General features: G+C 35.0%; 4 protein-coding genes across 6 annotated transcripts in view; 2 read left to right on the top strand and 2 right to left on the bottom strand.

Moving 5' to 3' along the window:
- Nucleotides 1-2,152, bottom strand: part of LOC113070226 (insulin-like growth factor 1 receptor) — a 79,857-nt gene extending 77,705 nt beyond the window's left edge. The window contains exon 1 of one of the 2 annotated variants that reach the window (XM_026243450.1): nt 1,263-2,152. In XM_026243450.1, the coding sequence (XP_026099235.1) occupies nt 1,263-1,356 (94 nt within the window). In that variant the 5' untranslated portion in view covers nt 1,357-2,152. The remainder of the gene's footprint in view (nt 1-1,262) is intronic. The other variant, XM_026243449.1, reaches the window with a different exon arrangement.
- fam169b (family with sequence similarity 169 member B) lies at nt 965-10,097 on the top strand. 2 transcript variants are annotated; one of them, XM_026243452.1, is made up of 10 exons: nt 965-1,124; nt 6,813-6,904; nt 7,196-7,320; nt 7,491-7,593; nt 7,680-7,765; nt 7,884-8,058; nt 8,142-8,324; nt 9,047-9,175; nt 9,356-9,426; nt 9,571-10,097. In XM_026243452.1, exons 2-10 carry the CDS (start codon nt 6,868-6,870, stop codon nt 9,682-9,684), a joined length of 1,023 nt encoding a protein of 340 aa, XP_026099237.1. In that variant the 5' UTR covers nt 965-1,124; nt 6,813-6,867; the 3' UTR covers nt 9,685-10,097. The 2 variants fall into 2 exon arrangements, with proteins under 2 accessions (XP_026099237.1, XP_026099236.1); XM_026243451.1 differs by lacking the exon at nt 965-1,124 and adding an exon at nt 2,136-2,275.
- A 581-nt stretch (nt 10,098-10,678) lies between these two features.
- Nucleotides 10,679-13,907, top strand: arpin (actin related protein 2/3 complex inhibitor). The gene is made up of 6 exons (XM_026243454.1): nt 10,679-10,863; nt 11,203-11,278; nt 11,768-11,900; nt 12,184-12,390; nt 12,462-12,625; nt 12,866-13,907. Exons 1-6 carry the CDS (start codon nt 10,772-10,774, stop codon nt 12,872-12,874), a joined length of 681 nt encoding a protein of 226 aa, XP_026099239.1. The 5' UTR covers nt 10,679-10,771; the 3' UTR covers nt 12,875-13,907.
- A 102-nt stretch (nt 13,908-14,009) lies between these two features.
- On the bottom strand, nt 14,010-21,161 carry LOC113070229 (aminopeptidase N-like). Its single transcript, XM_026243455.1, has 20 exons — nt 20,487-21,161; nt 20,093-20,232; nt 19,767-19,906; nt 19,544-19,664; nt 18,985-19,139; nt 18,556-18,663; nt 18,245-18,388; nt 18,055-18,120; nt 17,712-17,777; nt 17,492-17,625; nt 17,205-17,287; nt 16,920-17,056; nt 16,244-16,299; nt 16,002-16,149; nt 15,826-15,914; nt 15,649-15,753; nt 15,385-15,552; nt 15,158-15,298; nt 14,711-14,792; nt 14,010-14,583 (listed from the first exon to the last, which is right to left on the bottom strand). Exons 1-20 carry the CDS (start codon nt 21,089-21,091, stop codon nt 14,434-14,436), a joined length of 2,838 nt encoding a protein of 945 aa, XP_026099240.1. The 5' UTR covers nt 21,092-21,161; the 3' UTR covers nt 14,010-14,433.
- Nucleotides 21,162-21,911: the final 750 nt, after the last annotated feature.

Raw genomic sequence — 21,911 nt, 5'->3', positions numbered from 1 at the left:
ATACTACTTGCCTACTTACAGCTAGTGACTAAGACTGTCATTCTGCTTTACTTCTATCAATCTATCTTTTTTTTTTTTTTTAATCCATGGAAGACAGACAGCCATGCAGGGCCAGTAAAAGATAAGAGAATTATCACTTTTGAGTGAACTGTCCCTTTAAGCCTTATCAATTCTTTAGCACAATCTCAAAGATAAAACATTGAGGTTCAGAGGTATAAAAAAAGTAAAAATGTGGGGCTTTAGAATTAAACATGTTAATGGATACTAAATTATAAATTAGCATGTTCTCCTGTATTATTATATCTAAAATATTCATATCTGCATGCTTTGTCTAACCAGACTTCCCAATGTACTTCTACTGGTCACAAAAAGATTGCACAAAATATAAGATATTTTATGTTCCTCTATTATGTTTTTTTATATATAGACTAAGTATACATATTTCTAAAATACATGTTTCTTTCAAATTCACCTTATTTCTTTCAGTTACTTTTTTCCCCTTTTAAATTCAAATATTTCTTATATGTCTACAATATTAAATTAAACTTGACAAAATTTGGGGATGGCAAATAAATTATTTTGCACAAATTCGTTATATTCTATAAACGTATTAATTTACACAGTTCAAATTAAAATTACTTCGTTTACCATAACTACTAATCTGTCACAAAAAAGTCCTCCTGAGGACTTTATGAAACAAGCACGTGGTCAGTGTACAGTCACCTTTACTTCTCCGCGTGATGCTCGACTGAGCCTCACTGAAATCAGCTAATTTTACCATGAATGAGTAACGTTAAACCGTATTGTCTAAATCCGATATCAAATATACATAATATATGGGCAAATACTTTATATAAACCACGTCTGACGTAGCTTCTTCTAAATACCAACGTGATCCAGCTAATGAATAATTCACAAAGCACACTAGACTCACAACACATCCGACGTCACGACAATTTACTGATGGGCCAAGAGACATCAGGACGAAACAATTCTGAAGTGTAGTGTTAGTCTGAGGGAAATTTTAAAGAGTAATGGTAGTAGTAGGTCATAATTTACTAATAAACTGGGTCGTGAGTTACAGGGCCCTTTTGAATACCGAACATCTGAATCAACGCATGCAGGTAAACTCACGCTTGACATCCATAAACACCGAAACGGATTAATCAAGCCTTGATAATACAAGACTACACGAAAATATCGATATATATAGTTTTAGTAATTTTCTTATAAGATTTTAAAAAAATAAAATCCTGATTTACCTTCCCCATGCGCAGACCACAGACAGATGGTGGAAAGAAACAGCACAGGACCCCAAAATAAGGTCCAAACATCCCTCGCTGTTCCAGATCTCATTCCTAAAAAAAATCAGTTTTCCAAAAAATAAAAAGGTGAAGCCGCAGCAAAACTGCTTCTTGTAAGCAAGCAAAAAGTCCAGAAGAACCCGCTTTGGATGAGCAGATAGTTCCTTTACACGTAAAGATAACGGGAGGCGAGGAGGGAGCAGATAAAATATATCCGGTATTAATTGTAGTATGTTCCTTTAATGGAAACATTAAGATTAATTAAAACATTCTGTTATTATTGCCAGCAATTAAGTGATGTAATCGTGTCGGAGCCAATAATCTGCATCTTCAGCCTCCATTTCTTGAAAACCCGAGAGGACGCGCAAGCACGCCCAACGAAACGAGCGCGTTCTCCTCCAACAAAACCACCTTGTGCGAATGTGATGAATTACGCTATACTGATGCACGGAGGAATTTTGATCTCAAGTTAAAAAGCTTGACGACTCGGGAGATATGGCCCCTCGTATTTCTGTATGAATGAAAGCCTCCCGACAGGGCTCGATCCAAAATATCCGCCAGGACAAAAATGGTTTCACCAATTGCTCACCCTCCCCTACCGTCTTCACGCGCTCTCACGGTCGGTCTGTTTTGCGGTAGGGAAAAAAACACACATTTTGTCGAGGTGCAAGATTGAGCAGCTCCCGAGCGTGGGTTTTTTTGGTTTTCCGCAACGTAAAAAAAATCACGAACTGCTTGCTCGGTATAAATAGCTTGTGAGGCTAGTGTGTGATTCTGGAGTCTTCACAGCGGCGCTCGGACTCCTCCGCGACTCTTCTGTCGGTCTCCGCTCGGTAGAATACACCGCTGTAAACAAGACTCGGCTTCTCTCACAGTGAAACACGCCAAGCTTGAGAAAATGCAAAAACGTGGACTGGAACACTGGACCGAGCATGCAGGCGTCAGCAGACCATTTGGTCTCAAACGTCAAGGTGACAGGATTCTGGTTTGTTTGTTTGTTGTTGTTGTTGTTTTAACGAAAGTGTAGGCTATTTATAACAATAATGATTTTACACTTGTTTAGGCTACTTAAATATATGCTAATGCCAGGTCTGCGTCCATAATGCTTATCTGAAAACTAATTATGTAATTTCATCTTTATCTTATATTAGCTAAATTACAGAAATACAATATGTAGCCTAGTGGAATACTGAGATTTTTTTGAATCTCCTTAATTGCAAAAAAAGGACAACTATATATATATATATATATATATATATACACACACGTTTTAGATATAGATAGATCTAACTTATTATGTGTCTTACACTATAGGCACATAATTTTGTTCATCTCTACTGTACAAGTAGCCTACCACCGCATCCATTACAGCACTGTACTTGTATGAGACCATATGCATTTTAATAGCTTAATTTAGTGTCATATTTTTATCAAAATAATGATCATATTTTTAATTTAAAAAAGTATTATTATAGCTGAATAATAACATGATTGTCGTTTTATAACTGCACTTCATAATTGTTGTTTCAACATTTTATAACATAACACTTTGCAATATTTTTTTTATTATTATTTCTATGAAGCTGCTTTGAAACAATCCATTGTATGAAATGCTAGGTATATAAATGTGTGATGTGACTTTTTTTTAATTGACTAGACTCTTATATTTTAATCTTTTTTTCATATTAAAGCTATTCTCTCTGCTATGCTGTCTCCATAATATACTAAAGGAACAAAATATGTGACTGTATGCATTACCATAAAAAAATTAAATGTATCATATTATGAAATTAAAACAGCCCATGCAAGGAAGTAAGAGAAGCAGGTATAAATAAATAAAATAGTTACCACAAAAAAGAAAAACCACAATAAATAAGAAAATGGTATATAATATTGTCTGTGTTAGCTACTCATGACGTAATAATTTCCTAGAATTTGAACTGAAAATTATTAAATCCAAGTGCACTGGCCCTTTAAGATACATTCCGAGTTTCATAAACGCCAGATTAAACACAGTGTGTGAGTAAAGCGAATGTAATGTGTGTGTTCAGATAAGATAGCCTAATTACAGTGCTTATTTTAGTACCCCACTCACTGGTATTCAAATTCAATTAAGGCTGGAAGTTAGTTTCTGGCACATGGAGCTGTTACATAGATGAACTGAAAGAGGTTTTTAAAACGAATGCAAACCTTCATATCTACTCCATTTTCAGCTACAACGATAACGATTTGAAATCAATTATCTTTATTCAAAATATTACCCATCTCCACATTTTAGAAGTGCACATATTTTGCCAATGAAAGCTAAAAGTAAAATCCGATGTAGAATTTCCTTCATAAAGACGGAACGGCTTTACAATTACAATCCATTCATTCGTTCGGGATGATGCAGAGTCATCACTGTTCAGCATTACTGTCCGAGAATAGTAGTACATTTTATAACATTTATAAAAGATGGAAATGGGGGATAAAATGGACCCAATGCTCCTAAGGCTATATTAATAATCCATTTTAAAATGTTAAATATATTCAGATTTATGCATTTAAATTGTTTGGTATAATTCCATTCAGTTGAATTGAGTAAACTTAAAATTATCTGCAAACGCTAAAAATGTGAAGTAATAAATAAAGTTAGCCTAGGTACAAATGTCTATAATATATATTCTACAAGTCTAAACCCATATTAATTTAAAAATATTTTTTGTGTGTGGAATTTGATTGTTTGAGTCAAATGGCATCACTCTTTTATTTTATTTAATATGAAATGTGGATCCAAAGATATAGTTTCTTATTCAAACAGCATTCAGAGGTTTCTAAACTGCAGTTCAGTTCTTTCTATCCTAATGTAAATTGCCTCGACCTTTGTATCTAATATGTAACATTGTGTTTGACACCTCCATATGTCAAAATGCAGCTTTTATCATGTCTCATGCCTCCTCACTGGGCAATAAACAGAGCCTCTGTATGTTCACAAATAGTTTCAATTCTAGATAATTTGTACAACAACAGCTAAACAACACTATAGAGAAAAGTATCTGTTCTCACAGCAAATTTAATGTTAAGACATTTGAAACTAACTTTTAATTTATAGATATTGTTGAAAGATCCCAGACTAATTAAAGAGCATTAATTGTGGAAATAGACTTGTTAAAGATGAAAATTACTCATTTTGATAATAGAGGAATAAAACATACTTTTCCACTCTCCTGCTCTTCTAATAATATCTCTTTTTTTTTTTTTAAACCAAAATAAATTTTATGCTCACAACAAAGCTTAAACACAAGGATAGCGCCCCAGATTATCTCTGTCCTGGCAAAACAAAGTTAAGCCCCTGTAAATCTACAGTCACCAAAAACAAAACTCCCTTGATACTGTGCTTCATATGAATTTGTCTTCATGCAGTTCCACCCAGACTACCTTTCCTTTAGTTTCATTGAGATGGAGGTCAGATGGAAATAAGCATGTTTACCACTGACAATAGTCATGACGCACTTTTGTTTCTCATTTTTATCTAAGCCCTGACAGGAAAAGGAATTTGGAGGACAGGGCAACAATTATGTTCTTGTAAACAGCTACAGTCAGAAAAAGAAAAAGATTCCTGAAAAACAAGCTGAAAATAACATAGCACAGGAGGGGTGCAACAATTTGTTTTTCTCACAGAGAAGCTTGGTATGATCTCAGTTATTATTGTTAGCACCCCAAAACCATGAGCCAAACATTTTTATTGCAGATGAGCACTGACCATCAAATATTCCTTCATAAATAATAGCTGAGACATTCCTTATGTCTGAGCTGTTTGTGTAGAATTTGGATGTTGGAGAGAATGTGTTTGCTGCAATACTCCCAGCAAATTGAAAGCAAATCTCATATAGTTCAGCTCTTCTTTCGGATGGCGTGAACCTTGATTCATCAATTGGATTGCTGTTGCCACTAAAAAGCTTAGCTGGAATTATCTATTAGCAGTTCTTTCTGAGCTTCAGATTACCAACCATGTATTTACTATAGTACATATCCACCATCTAGTGTTTGGATTTCTTTCCTTAAATATTTTATATAAAAGCAGCCGTTACATTATAATTGAATTGCTTGAATAAAATGTGTTTTGCATGCACAAAGTTATAAATAATAAAGAATGAGAATGTGAGAATGACATTATTTTTGCCAGTGTCATCTTTCATGGGTCACAAAGTAGGCCAGGGTTCAGTAAAGCCAAGGCCAATGTCATAATCCTCTTGTGAGGTCTGGTCATGTGACAGACATGGATTGAAGACACTCAAGGAATCCCGCATCATGGGTTACACAAACAACTTGATGACAAAGCAAGGAAGGAAAACAAGCATGAACCTCGCTGATGTGCAAAGCTAGACCCCGTTTTACATCTTAAACAGAAACCACATAGGTGCTTTGCATTTAAAGTCTTTTGCCCAATTTACTTTGCTGCAATATTTGCTCTGATGCCAAATATCCTCAGCAGTTTAATAGCCGAGTGACAGTCAACCCCTTTTGAGGATAAACTCTCAGCTTTACAAAAGCGTATTTAACCATCCAAGCTAGCCTTTCCTAGTGAAAGGAATTTCAGAAATGTCTGCAATTTCTTCAGTGGGAAGTCGGTGGTTTATGGGTAATGGAGATGAAGGGAGACGGGAATAAAACGGATGCAAAATACATTTTCCATAGCAGGCGAGATTTAGAGTGTACTGTAGTTTGACTACGTTTGTGAGTATAGTAAAACAAGGTTAAAAAAAAAAAAAACTCGGTACAAAACAGTGCACTTGTACCGCACATGATTTTGCATGGGAAAAGGCTCAAAAAGCCTTGTGTGTGTTTTTAATTATTATTATTTTTTTAATTCTTGTGTCTCACATTTGTATGATGTTGTTGCCATCTTGTGGGCAGTGTATATAGTACTGGACAGTCACTGTTTGGAAATGGGATTGTAACTAGCTGAATGTTTGTTTGTTTTTCGCCTTAAATTCTTAATTTGTTTGCAGAATGACAGGCGATAAAGAGAAAGGGCACATTTGTTATCATTAACTAATTAATAATTAATTCTAATTAATTATTAATATATTTATATAAAATTAATACCATTTTGACTGGCGTGACTGTGTATGCGTTTGACTGAAAAAACCCCCCAAGGAATTAATATTTCCAAATGATAAAAAAAAATATAGGCTATAACACAAAAATGAATAATTCGTAATACTTGAAACAATTATATGAAAGTATTGAAGCTGACACCTACTATAATTATAATTTAAAAAAAATAAGTTTAACAATATTTTGTTTATTATGTATATTTATTGGGTAGCCTATGTGAGGTCCGAAATAAATCTTATTGATGATAATGTTCGCAAGTTAAATTAAGCCTGAATAAAATGCAACACTGAATTATACAGATTATGTAACAGGAAGTTTCTGCTCAGTATATAAATAAATATTTATCCACGAAGACCTCTGGATTGTTAAAATATTAATGAACTAATTTCTCTTCTTCATACTTTACAGTCACTAGATGGCGCACTTCTGTTGAGAAACATTCAAAGGTCGAACGACTGTCAAAATGGAATCCAACTCTAAACTGGAGAATAGTTTTAAAGGTAAGGACAGACTTCCTAAGATCATTCCCAAAACGGATAATGAGAGTATTCCCATGACTGGTTATTTAAAAAAAAAAGAGTTTTAAAAGGTTGCTTTGCAATGCAAACATGCTCTAGCGTTATCCACGCCAGTCAGTCATTTGTCAACAAAAGTCACACAAACGCAGTTCAACCACATTCAGTAAAATGCTGCTAGTAATTAAATCATTCATCATTGTTGAAAAGTGTGCCATAATGCCATAGTGAAATTAAAACTCCATGTTATTAACATGTCAAATGTCGTCTTTCAAGTGAAACCCTATCCAGTGGATCTACATGTTCGGCACTATGACGAGTTGAGCACAGGATATGACGAATACCTGTCCAGTGTCAAGTCAGGTGGTGCCCTGCCTATCATCCTTCCTCATGGAGAGAAAGTCAGAACAAACACACTTGCATTCAGTAGTGAATTTAGTTACATATTGTCTCAAAATTTAGTTGGCTATCTAGCCAACACCAAAATGCTGTGTGGGTATGCTGCTCACTAATTTTAGACAGACTAAATTCCTCATTTCAGTTCCTCAAAGAGTGATATTTGTGATGACAGGTGGAAGTAACTTGCGAGAACATTGGCCGGCTTGCGTTTCTGAGAGATGCTGATCTATCACATTTCATTCTTGCTCTCCACACACCTGAGGATGAAACCCAAGGTCCTGCGCAGGCTGTATTTTTAATTTCACTACCTGTTTTGTGTCATTTGGTTTCATTTCGGATAATGTATAGACTATTCTTTTAGTGGTTGCTGTGTACTTGCAAGGCGAATGGTGGCCTGTTGGTGATGTTTTGAAGACCTCGAACAAATCAAGACGTGGACTTGTGTTAGTGAGTAACGCATTGTCTGGCAAACTTTATTTGATTTTGTCGATGTTTTGACCAGAAATGTCAGAATGCTAACATTGTCACCATTTCCTAAAGGCTCTGATGGTTTTTATCATCCCAGGTGGAGTCAGTTATGGAGAGAGTTGTGCTTTTCATGCTTAGTCAAGTTATTTTTGGAATTCTGGAAAGGCCTCTCGGAGAAGACCTGTATTTTTCTGTTTATTCCATGCGGGAACATGGCAAAATTCTCTGGCAAAATGGAGAAGCAGTAGGGTTTTACACCGTTAAGAAAAAAGGTAAATTTTGGGTGACATGGTAGTTATTCTATCATGCTTTTCTATTATATTTTATAAAAATGTGTTTGTTTGTTTTATCACAGGCAGCCTGTGTGACAGCTGCACTGGCCAGAGTTATCAGCTCCCTGTGCTGGACTCAGTGTTTGTTCGCTCTCACTGGAGAAGGACTGGACTCGCTTTACAGATGCTGGAGGATTTCTGCTCGTCTCAACCCTCTGAGGCCGTTCTGGGAATTAGCTTTCCTTTGTCTCCTGGCATGTATGGAGGCATGTATACAGAAATGTCCAAAGGTTTTGGTGTTCGGAAACATAGCATAACACACCTAGAGTATGTCTGCAAGGTGTCTGTTAAAGATGGCTTCATCTGGAAAGCATCTGCTGTTTACAAACATCTGATAGATGTGTCTAAGATGTCAGTTTTACAAAAATTCGAAAACATAAACATCTTAAAGACATTTTCTAAACATCTATTATTTGACATCTATTAGGAAGTGTCCTATAGACGTATTGCAGATAAGCAAACAAAAAATACGTCTTGCAGATATAAATGCAGATGTCAAATAGACGTCTCTGTGATGTACCTGCTATCCTGGTATGGTTGGTTGATTATTTGTTGATAATGTTTTTTTTTATAAAGTTGCCCTTTAATTTTTTAGCTGTTTTATTTACATGTAAAGAATAAAAATCCAAAATGCTCAGCTTTAAAAATTAAAACTTACACTACTGTTCAAAAGTTTGGGGTCGATAGGCTACATCATCATACTACAAACCTTTGACAACTGCATTTAAATATGTAAATCTCCAAAATGATTTTACCATGTGCATGCAAAATACACAAATCGCTCTGCATTGAACTTATGAAAGACTGGTAACACTGACTTTTATCTATGAATATGTATGTATCTAAAGCCTACACAACTGTATCTAAAGCCTACGCAACTATGTATGTATCTAAAGCCTACACAACTTGTTTAAATAATTGTTTACAGTTTGCAAGAAGTTTCTCGGGATCCACGAAGAAGAAAGAGGCCGTCTCTATGAGGTGGAAGCGCCGGGTGGATGGGCTCAGAGACGCAATGTGTGGTTAAATATCCAGCTGCGCGACTTTCCAAAGCACTGTAAGAAGCTTTGTTGATGGAAAACAGCAGATATTGACATCGGTTAATGAGACTCTTGACTCATAGCATGTGAGAAAGAGCTCTGGTTCGAAATACTTAATGGGTTTGTGTTTTATGGTGCTATATACAGAATATTGCAATGCTCAGGACAGTTTATGTCTGAGGTGGTGTTTTTTACAGGTGGAAATTCAGAGCAGAGTCCACCATACTCATGTAGTCAGGAAAGAAGTGAAGCTAATTTAGAGGAAGAGGTATGACATAATCTTGCATTTTTTTTTTTTTTTTGCAAGTTTGCTGGCTGTTACTGTAAGCTTGTCTCAGCTGTCCACAGGGGCTTTAATACTTAAACTATAAAATGAATCTTATAGTTTTTGTATTCTTGCTCATTTCTACAGGGGATTCTGCAACAATGTGAATCAGTCAGTCTCAAAGACACATCAAGCTCAGGAAAGAAGCGACCTGCGGATCAAACCAACACAGGGACTAACCTTAAAAAAGCCAGGACTTAACATTCATTTATTAAATGCATCAAGAAATATTTCAGATATGCAATGTACATTTAGTCCATAACAGATAGCCTAAATATTCAAGATTGAACTCTGTATGCTCATGTGCTCGTAAGTATGTAGATGTTAGTAGTAAGTTTGCAATGTCTATCTAAGATTTGCATTTGGAACTGCCTTAACAATCTCAGGTATTGTCATACTATAAAGCTTACAAAAACATTTATTGCTGATTGCCAAATGGTAAACAGAAAGTCATACCAACTGTATCTGGATAGAAATGAACAGGTTTCATTGCTATAGCCACATAGCGGCAAATATTCTCTAATTCTGACTACGTTTTATTGATCATATAAAGAAGATGCAGCTAGACTAGATCAATACTCTCTCTCTAAAAATAAATAAATATATGATATGCTTTATGAGTTTATCTTTACGACAATGAATTGTCACGGTAGGCTGTTTTTTTTAATTGTGTTTAATTGTTAACAATTTAGTTAGTGACTTATTATAATGGCAAATTTCACAAAGCAATGTGATATTTCTATGAAAGAAAGAAAAAAACTCTCAGTCTGGTGTTTTCCCCTTTAAAAAAATAAATAAAATAATAATAAATAATAATAATTAAACACTTGCTTAGGGAATAAAAAAGTGAACAAAACATATTCCAATGAAAAGAGCCAGGGGTTCATGGATGGCCTAACAATTCATAGCAATGAAAATTTAGGAAAGAAAAACTAATAATAAATAAATAGATAGATAGATAAACAACTGAAAAAAAAAAACAGATCACATAACAAAAAATAATACATAAAAGTTATATAAAAACACCAAAAACTGAACATTCAGAGTTTTTGTTACATGAGGTAGGCGAAGATTTAATATAGATATTAATATCTTCTTGAAAGAGAAACTGTATATATATATATATATATATATATATATATATAGATAGATAGATAGATAGAGAGATAGAGAGATAGAGAGATAGATAGATAGTAGCAACATTTGCGAAGTACGCAGCATTCATGATGACGTAAGCAGGAAGTAGCAGAGCTTTCGACCTCGACGAAATCCAAATCATCGGCTGAAGATGAGTCGCATTTATGACAACTCTGCGTTATTAAACAAACCTGTCCATAATGAGAAATTGTCCTCCACATGGGATCCTTTAGTTCACCAGAGGTAATGCTTTGATGTGTAGCTGCCTCGAAGTCGACATCGAGTGCACAACCTGGTTTTCTTCTCCCGTGTACATGGATAACCATAAATGCCGTAGTCGAGTTACAATTAATATTGTACAAATACAATAAATTAAGTATATTAATACTTGATGTGCTTATTAAGAATATTTCGTCAAGTTTCTATATGGCAGCGTTGGTTAAAAAGTGACCATAGTTTTATAATAGCAAATATGACTATGGCGTTCTGTCGGAATTTATGACTGTCATTGTACTTTTATTGTAGCTATTGTTTTCTCCTTGGTTCCTGCATCGTGTTTTATTTATATTTTTTAATTTCCAGTGGTCATGGTGTCATTTTAGAGGGGGCGGTCGTGGATATGTCACGCCATGTCATAACAGATGTGAACAACAGAAAGGTTAGAGAACTTAAAACTCTTCCTCAATTAATAAATCAATAATCTAGACTAACTTTCAAAAGTCTGGGGTCAGAAAATTAAGGTTGTTAATAATAATATATATATATATATACACACACATGATTTCTGAAGCATCATGTGACACTGAAGACTGGAGTAATGGCCAGGAATAAATTATTCTTTATTATATAGTATAATATACCGTTTTTATTGTAATAATGTTTTACAATGTTCTCTGTATTTTTTCATCAGTGTAAAATATATAAATCACCAAACCCAATATTACTTTATTTTCATAAAAAGACAAAGATCTTAATTAATAATGTTTTAAAAGACACTTAGTAATTCAACAATCGTTTTGTTGTTGATATTTATATATATATATATATATATATATATATATATATATATATATATATATATATATATATTAAAAACATAAGTTTGGGATATCATTATTATTAAAAACTTAATTTGTGTAAATTTCAGGAGCGCTACAATGTATTGTACATCAAGCCAAGCAGAATACATCGCAGAAAATATGATTCAAAAGGAAATGAAATTGAACCTAACTTCAGTGATACCAGGAAGGTCAACACAGGATACCTGATGTCTTCCTTCAGTGAGTAACCATAAAGTACATTTATTTAAACTGAAAATCCATTTGGTTTTGACATGGCAAGTGTTTTGTGTGTGTGTGTGTGTGTGTGTGTGTGTGTGTGTGTGTGTGCTTTTTAATGCCAACCTGTTCTAACAGCATTCAGTTATACCATGCAATAATAACAACTTGAATAAACTCTAATAAGTAAATGTATAATTTTGTAAATGCTGATTTAACAAAAATGTCTTGATGTATTGAAGCAGACTATTACATGCATGTTGTGTTGGTTTGTTTGTCATTGCAGAAGTGGAGGCTAAGGGTGAAACAGATTGTCTAAATGAGCGCCAGCTGAGTGACATTGTGAATAAGGACCAGCTGGTTAAAATAACAGCAAAACATTGTCCTAGTCAGTCCTTCGCATTCTGGATCTCAGAAGCAGAGATGGACAGAACCGAGCTCGAGCCAGGCCGAGAAATCCGCCTTAAAACAAAAGGAGACGGGCCCTTTATTTGTAAGTACAGTTCTGAAAATAGTATATACTTCTGGATAAATCAAGATGGCTGCATGTGCTGTTCTGTCTAGTTTCCTTCGCCAAACTGGATGGTGGTACTGTGACGAAGTGCAATTTTGCAGGAGATGAGAACGCTGGAGCATCGTGGACAGAGAAAATACTGGCTAACAAAGCAGATCGGGAAAATAAGGGGAAGAGCGGCGGTCAGTGTGAGGGAGCAGACGATGAAGAATGGGTAAGATTATCTGCCCAGTTGAAGAAATTTTCTGTTTTGCTCTGACTAAATAAAGAATTGGTTTTGGAAATGGATTTATCATGAACAGATGTGTAATCTTTTAACCATTTCCTGTTATTCTGTCATCAAGAGGTTTAAGATGAAGAGAAAATAACACCGTGATCAGGTGAAGGATTTGTCGGAGTTTCATTGTGCAAACTTGTAACATCTGTTTTATGTTGTGTGGGATCTTCTTTTCAGGATGACTGAACGACACCCTTGAGCTTCACCGTGCATCATAGTGCCTTATCTGTCTACCAAATGTGTATTTACGCCACAAAACAAGACCACATGGTCAGTATTCATTTGTTATCACATGAAAATATCTTAAATAAACCGCAAAAGTACCATTTTAAAATAAAGACTTTTGTATTTTAATTTCCTTTTAAGTATATTGTGTATATTAAGGAGATATCCTTAAAGTGATAATTCACCCATAAATGAAAGTTTTGTCATCACTTAATCACCCTCATGTTGTTCCAAACCCCTGAGACTTTTGTAAGAATTTTTAATGAAATACGAGAAAAGATCATCAAAATGTTACAATAGTCCATGTGTGCATTCCTCGGATTCTCATAGCGTCGTAAAATTAAGGTTGAACCGATTGAACTGATGTCACATGGACAATCTTTACTATGTCCTTATTGATTTTCTGAGCCTTGAATGTGATAGTTTTGTTGTTTTCTATGCAGGGTCAGAAAGCTCTCGGTTTTCATCAAAAATATCTTAATTTGTGTCTTGCGGATTTGGAATGACATGAGGGACAGTATTTTTATTGTTGGGTGAACTATCCCTTTAAGATCATCAAGCACTGTAAACTGAAAACAGTTCTACAATATCATATTTAGAAATGCAACAATATTAAAATTATAGCCAATTAGTGGCATTATTGTTAAACCAGTAGTATTAAAGGCTACAACTGAATTTAGATATCACAACATTATTGTGTTCAGTATAAAAATGTATATTTCGTTTGAGACATGCTGAAGATTACATTTCTTTTTTTTTTAATGAGAGCAAAGGTTCTCTAAATGTAAAACTAAGAGGAAATGACCATGTACAATTTAAATGTCTAATATAGATATAAAATATCTAATCTCATAACATCATAGATCTATTGGAGTATGAATGCACCCCAAAATGTAAAAAATAATACAGTTGTGTAAAAAGAATGCACTTTATTTAAAGATTTAGATGTTTGCCTTCAATAAAAACAATAAGTCTAATAAAAACACACATCACATCCTTTGTCATTTTATCTTCAACCTTTCAACCAATCACATTGATCAAAATGATGGCTGTGGTTTTATAAAATGTAATATGAAAATCAAGCTAATATTTTTAAATATGTATTTTAATAAGATTAAACTATAACAATAGACATACAGTGCTTTCCGAATGTGCTTAGATGTGATTTCCTCACTGTAAACAGAGTCACTAATATCAACTAAATCATAGTAAAGGCAATAAAGCTGCCCTTAACATTCATTCTTGGCCTTTTTTCTAGTATACGCAATAGAGTTGGCATTAGCTACTCAACATAGCATAGGGAATGTGTTATGTAGCCATTTTAAAATTGCACATTCTTTGTTATTCTCTTCTAAAGCTTGAATAATTCTCCAGTGAAAGTCATCTTTTGTTCGAAACCATCTCCGAACCATAAGAGGGGGTTGCCTTTATTGTGGAATGCCTTTACATCTGTTTGTGATTGTATTGGCTCCACTGCCTATACTCTAATTGTGCTTGGCCTACAAAAAAACTAAAAGATCCTACAGCTCTCCCATGAACCATTCCTTAACAATCTGCTTGTTTTCTTTCACCCACTTAATATTTGCCTCTGTCCTTTCAATGACCTGCTCCAAAGCTCGAGCTGCAAGGGCCTGATCAGCCTCTTCTTGCTCCCTCTGAAACTGCTTCAGCTGTGTAGAGACAATTTGGAATGTTTGTGTAAGATCAGTGGTGGAAACACAATTACAGATTGAGAAGTTGTCTACTATTACACTTTACCATCCCTCTGTAATAACTAAAGAATGAGAGAGTAAGCACCTCTTCAAGTTCAACGTCCGTGGAGAACCTTTTTGTCACGGCATCTAACAGACTGCCTAAAGATATGACTCCCACTCCATACCTGTCAAAGGAGATGATCGTTAGTCACATGCCCATATATTTCTGGTAACTTATGTTATAAAGCCTTTAAGACAATTCGGACTGTCATTCATTTATAGCTGAAGGCAGCCTTTGGTCCCCAAACTGCTCCTGATCTTTGTTTCTTTTATGTTAAGTGTGTGCTATAACTTCCTCATTGCTGTAAATATTCCTGCAGGAGTTTACAAGATTTACATTTCACAATTCATGATTGGTTTCAAGTCAAAGACAACTGAACATCCTCGTGTTTGCTGAATGAGTATTTCGCACAAGAAGTTCAGGTTTATGGCATTTACCTCTCTAGTTTCCATTCACTGAATTCAAATAAATGTTAAAATCAAAACTTACTCTTGGGTGAGGTAGGACCAATGGCCACGGACAAAATCCCAAGCGAGGGGCTGGCCAGCGACGTTTTTGGCAATGTAGTTTATGGTAGAAACCAAATCCATCTTCCTTATCTTTGAGGGATCAAGAGTGTACTGAAGATACCTGTAGTATTACAAACCTCAGTGGTCAGTATGAAGTAAACAAAATGGGCGGATGAGATGGTATAAAGCTCATTGCTCTGCGCTGACCTGTTCAGCAGCCAGATTTCTTTGGTACATGATAAGGCGTATCTTAGTTTGTCTTTCTCTGTCGTGACTGTGGCTCTTTGGTATTCTTTCCAAGCAAATTCCCAATCATACTCATCCCCAGAAGCTATTGCACTGCAGTAGATTGCTCTCCTCAAATTTGGATGAATGCTAAATGTAAAAAGATCATTCAAGTCAATATGATTTATGCATCTTGTAGAACTGTTATTGACAATCATTTCATTTTATCTTTAAGGCGCAACTCACTTATTTGTGCCGTTTCTATAATCTTTGAATAGATTCTTAGCATTATCTATGCACTCAGGAAGGCCATTGCTGCAGGCTACTGAAATCGCATTTACCTGGTTATACCTGAGGGAAAAAATAAATTATTGCTAGATGTTCAACAAAATATACATAAAGCAAGACACAAGTGTTGCTTACTGGTCAGTGTGTTTCTCAGGAATGGTTCCATTTATTGTGGAATTCTCAAAGTGCTCATATAGTGGTGTGATTAGCTTGCGTAGGTATTTCTAGCCATAGAATTGTACAGTCAATGGTGAGTATCACAATTTTCACTATGTTATGCACATTCACAAAACTATTTCTTTTATGCTCACCATTATTGGACCATAGACCTCAGAGCGATCAAACATAAGGATTAAATGATCCAGGTTTTTCAGTGCTGACTCCCATGGAATATACTCGGTGTCATTGATCAGGTACTTGGTTAGACTCAATGCAATTGTGATGTTGAGGCGATGACCCCTATATAGAAATAATCAGTTGAAATGCAGAAAAAAATAAAATAAAAGCAAGCCAAATAATTCTTTACAACATTGGCCAATCAAATTTTTTTTACCTTGCAACATTAAAAGCATCATCAATTAGTTGCCCTCGGTTGATGAGGGGAATGACCTAAAGAGAGATCAATAACATAGATTAAGCCACTTTTGATCACATCAGTATTCTCGGGCTTGGATTTAAAATATTTTCAGTAAATGATCAAACCTACTTCACGCAAGTACATGAACATAGCATACCCGGGGACTGCAAAATTGGTACTGTGTTTAATTTCACTCTAGATATTGAGGGAGATTGTGCTTTTTGGCCTCTTGGCATCAAAAATCCACTTGTTATTTAAAACTAAAACGTATTAGAATGTGACTGTTCTTTTTCGTTCTTCTCCACTTATGGAGAGGTTACTATACTTTTCGTTCTACTGATTTCTATTCATACACCTGCCAATGCAGCAGAGAAGCAAACACAAGCTTGTGTGAAAAAGTTTCGCATTTGGCTGCGTTCCAGAATTCTAATCATTTGAAGTCCAGTTGTGACCAACAGAATACTGGTAGCTGAATTAAAAGAGCACACATTTAAAACTGCAGTGTTGCAGGAAAGTGGAGAAAATTATATTTTGGATTTATTATTATGATGTTATGTGTTGAATTTGTTTTAAAATGACGCGGTAGAATGCTGACATCATATAGTGACAGAGGCAGGATACTAGTAACAAAACTTTCTTCAAAGATACTTACATGATGATTTCTTTCAAGTTGCATACGAAGCTTATTCCAGTTTTCTTCATCGTAGTTGACACGGAAAAAGCCAGTGCAATTGACATTTGCGAGAAGCCACTCATCTTTGTCTTTAAGTTCAAAGTGCGGCCTTCGGACTGTAAAGAAGAATTCAGGAATGAGAAGCAGTTAATCACAAAAAACAAAAAAAAGTTACTGCAGATTTATGCTTGTTGTTTTGCCAAGTTTTTTTTTTTTTTTTTTGTATAATTTGAAATGATGCTTTGATGTTTCTCTGTTCCTTACCTGGACCTTTAACTCTCAGTAAATCGTTTTTCACCCCGGAATCAGTAGCCTTAATGTATCTGATGTCAACTTGCCATGGAATACTGTTAGGAAGCAAATTAACAATATTTGAATGAATCAATAAAAAGCAATTTGGGTAAGAAAGCTAGGCTACTTAATATGATTCATTTGGCGTTTGATTGTAGTTTAAATCCACTGCTATGTACCATGTTTCATAAATGATTCAGTAAATATTATACTATTGTTTGTATGCTGATGTAAACCACAATTAGATTTTTGAAACTCACTCATGGCCCCCTGTTTGCTTTAGTAAAAACTGTTCTTGAGAAGTCTCCCCCGTCTGGGTAATAATGGTGATTACTGGATACCCCACTTGCTCAATCCATGTGCTCATGAAGGCTTCCACATTTTCTTTTGTCTCCTGATCATTGTGGGAAATATTTGTCATTATCTTCTCATATCATATCATTTCAGCTTGAAAATAAGGTACATAGGTTCTTAATTTACCTCTCGCAAGCAGCTCCAAAGATCTTTGTACACAGTGTTTTTGTACTGGAACTTGTTAAGATACGTCTAAAATACATACAGTTTGTAATTATGCAGTCATAACCATACCTTAAAATCTTCATAAATACAGAAAATATTATAACACATAAAAACATAAATTGTTATGGAAGCCATATTATACCATGAAAGGTATAATGAGAGTTATAAAAAATAAATACAATATTTTTTACATATTTAAAATATGTATATATAATGTAGTTGAGTTGGGTATTAAAATGAGCAACTTCAATATTATTAAAAAATATGAATTATTATATATGCATTTCCCCCCATTTCGCTTTACCTTGATTCCTTTCATAAATGCGTCCTCGGTTATGAATGTGGCCAGCATTCTCAACACAGCAGCACCCTAAAGAATGAACAGAGCATGGAGGTTTCTTATAATAATAGTAATAAAAGATCACTTTATAAAATATATTATAACATTTTTGTAAAGTATGCTCATCAACATGCTGGAATGTATTAATGCCAACCTTCCTGTAGGTGATGTCATCAAAAAGGTCTATGATCTCAGTGGAAGTTTGAATATAATTTTCCTGCAAGCTGAGAGGATGGGAAGAGTTTAAGGAATCCACTTGAAAGGCGGTCTGGATTTCTCTGAGAACGATAAGATCTCTCTGAAAACACAAATCAATCATATCATCAGAGGAGGTGGAGGGATGCAGAGTTTTTATTTAATGAACTTATGGCCATTGTAGCTGTCCACAAATGAGAAAGAATGAAAGACAGAATTAACCCTGGGTTTACTGTTAAATCATTGTTCTAAAATAAAACAAAAACATACTAAGTCCCAGCCAACATTTTCCACCCCAATGTATGACATGTATGTTGCAAATCCTTCATTCAGCCAAAGATCATTCCACCAGCGCATGGTAACAAGGTTTCCAAACCACTGAAATCAAACACAGGTGTGAAAAGATGATTTAGTTAAAGACTTATTTAGGGGTTCTAGTGGATGATCTAATGTTCTGTAGGCTTACAGCAAAAAAAATGCTTATAATAAAACACAATGAACTATCATGCTATAGGAGAGCAAACTAAACAGGCTAATCAACACGTGAAAAAAGGAAAGTGCTTCCTATATCATTTTCTTACAATTTCATTATTTACTTGGTCAGTTAAAATGGTACATTATTCTCGTTTTGTTGGAGCGGTTAATATCTTTGTTTTGTTATGTTATACATCATGTTCTTAAATAAATGGAGATGCTTACCTGATGTGCTAATTCATGAGCGATCATAGTGGCCACGAGCTCTTGATCAAATGTCGATCCGCTTTCTTTATCATATAACAGACCTGACTCCTGATATGAAATGAAACCCCAGTTTTCCATAGCTCCACCACTGATGTCTGGCAAAGCAATCTGGTCTGTAAGAAAACAAATTCAGCATGTGGTCTTATAAACTTTGAGTTTGAATGCTCCCATTGTAGTTGTATTGTATCTGTTCAATTTAGAACAGCTCACACAAAAAAATTCATGTTGTTCCAAACCTGCCTTTTTTATTTTTTATTTGTGAAACACAAAATATTATATTTTGAAGAATGCATTTGTCCATGAATCAAAATCAGAGGACTCCCAAACAACCTTGGACCCCATTTAAATAATAATAATAGTAAAATATTTTTTTCTAAAACTGAAGTCATACATGTTTGGAACAATTTGAGAGTGAATAAATGTAAATAAGTGTTAAACCTCTTCCACACATATTAATGCATGCAATTAAAATAATCCACATTGAAACAGTGAATGCAGTTCCTTTCCGTTGACTGACCTATTTTTTTAAGTGGGTATTTCAAATCAAAAATCTCTTCGTAGTATTTCAGAATCTTCTCTGTTAATTCAATTGCGTAGTCAGCATGGCCGGCATCAATAGCATCCTTCCGAGCATGTATCTTGGAAATACATATCATTTTTGAAATGTTAATAAATAAATAAAAAGCAGACACTCGAGTGGCTTAAATAAAAAAATTAACTTAAAAATTTAAGAAACATACATTTATGTTAGTACTGGAAGGTTTTGATTTATACGTAAAATCCGATACAGTGAAAGCCAACAGATAAGTTGACATTATGGGGGTCTCCTCAAATGCAGTCACAATCCATTCTTCTCCATCTATTTCGATCTTATGTGCCCCTAATGATAAAACAAAAATTGAAGTTATATTGAACAATATTCGCTTGATTTTTTAAAGGCCTTTGCAACAGTTGATTTGATTTATTGTTATCCGTATTAGAGACAGGAGGACTATATATCTATATGAATAATTTTTCATTATTATCAGTACAGTGAGATCAGTGCAGTACTACTAAGGATCCTAACCTCCTATTTCATTGGACAGGGCAATAGTGCCAGGTCTGTGGATAATAGTAATATCAAACACAGCCTTCAGTGCTGGCTCATCAAAGCACGGGAAAACTTTCCTGGCATCTGTCGGTTGCAGCAGACTGGTGGCGAGGAGTCTGTGGAGACATTTTTATGCAAAACAGTAAATAAAAATGAACAACAGCAATTATGTTCGAAGTTCCTGTCTTAAATGAACTGAAAACATATTTGAAAAGCAACATTTGAAATACAAAAATGTAATATATAAACTATATACATATGAGTATATATGAATATACACACACTGTATATTTACTTGTCCATACAAGATGTTTCTATTGAAAGAAACTACATTTTCTACACTTTCTAATATAATGTACAGAGTCTTTACCTCTCCTGATCCTCCTCCTCCTCCTCCTCAGCTTTTATCTTCTTCGTGTACCAGCTTACATAAAACCCAGCCAAGTTTTCAAGAAGTTCCCCTTCGAATTTGGTGAAAATATCATAGTAGGTCCCATTTCCAGAGATTTTTGTCGCTAGTTCGATTTTAAGGAAATTAGTTTCATTTTGAAAAATTGTATATCCTTTCACTGATAATTTCTCATTTGAATCCGATTTTGTCACTTCCACAGTCGTCACGTTTAGGTCGTGAACATGAAGATAGATGGTCTCTGAGACTGCCATAGACTTTACTCTAACAGTTGAGTTCCCGGTGAAAACGAAGGATTGGTTTGTGTAGTTGTTATTTATCGCTGCGTAAAGGTACGGTTGGAAGAAGACTTTGTAGCTCTCAGGAATCAAATAGTCAGGAAGTCTGAGAGTCGGAGGTCCTGTTGGAATACCCGGTTTAGTTGGAGTCGGTGGACTCACTGGAGGAAACTTCTCTATTTGAATTTGGTACATCACAGCCATCAACACTAAACCACTAACAGAAGATACTGTGAGGACCCCAATGCCGACAGCCAAGGACTTGGACATGCAAGATCCTTTGGCCATTTCTGATCTTTTTGAGGAACCTCCAAGAATGAACTGAGCTAGGAGAACTTGCTGTAAGTTTTTAAACTCTCTCTCGCAGACCTTGACAATATATTTATTGATAAAGGCGTCAAGCACATAGAACACGCCTAGAAGAGCGCATTCCAAGATTACACATTAACTAGCGTGGATGAGCCAGAAACAAACAAATATAATGGTATTTCACATGTATTGTGTCCCTTCGCACTCTGCCCCACATCCATTTTTTATATTGATTATGTAGTTCAAGGTCAGAAATAAAAACAAAATGAAAAAGAAAAAGAAAAGAAAGCTTAGATGTTGAGAAAGGTGATGCATCAGATGTAAATGTCAATTTTTTAATCACTGGAACCAGCTAGAGTAAACCCATGCTGATCTTCTTGAGTCCATCTTATGTTCTGCCAGAGAACTTCAGACCTCAGTGATGAGACATCCAGCTGTTTGAGACCTTGTCAGGTGAGAGCAGTGTGCTGCTGCCAAGAAACTTTTCCAGAATCACCTGACTGGTTAAGTAGCTGGTTTCTGAACCTTCTGTAGTACTATATCAGTGTTTTCGAGGGAAACTTCTAGTGTGTTTTCTTAAGAGTTGGAGGAGGGGGCTCTCCTGCTTATTTTTTTTTTAACACCTGCCCCTTCATTCAGTTTTATTCTCAACATTTTTTTTTTTTTTTTTGTCTTATTAAAATTAACAAATGTCCTGTGGAATCTACTTTTTAGAATAGACAGACTATTAAAACTTTCACCCTTTACATTCCAAAATATAAAAACAAAAAAGAAATCAAACCAAATCGAATCTGCCTCT

This window comes from Carassius auratus, unplaced genomic scaffold, assembly GCF_003368295.1.
Source record: "Carassius auratus strain Wakin unplaced genomic scaffold, ASM336829v1 scaf_tig00003529, whole genome shotgun sequence".
Taxonomy (NCBI): Eukaryota; Metazoa; Chordata; class Actinopteri; order Cypriniformes; family Cyprinidae; genus Carassius; species Carassius auratus.
Note: the sequence above shows the minus strand (reverse complement) of the source record. Positions and strands in the feature narration are given on the sequence as shown.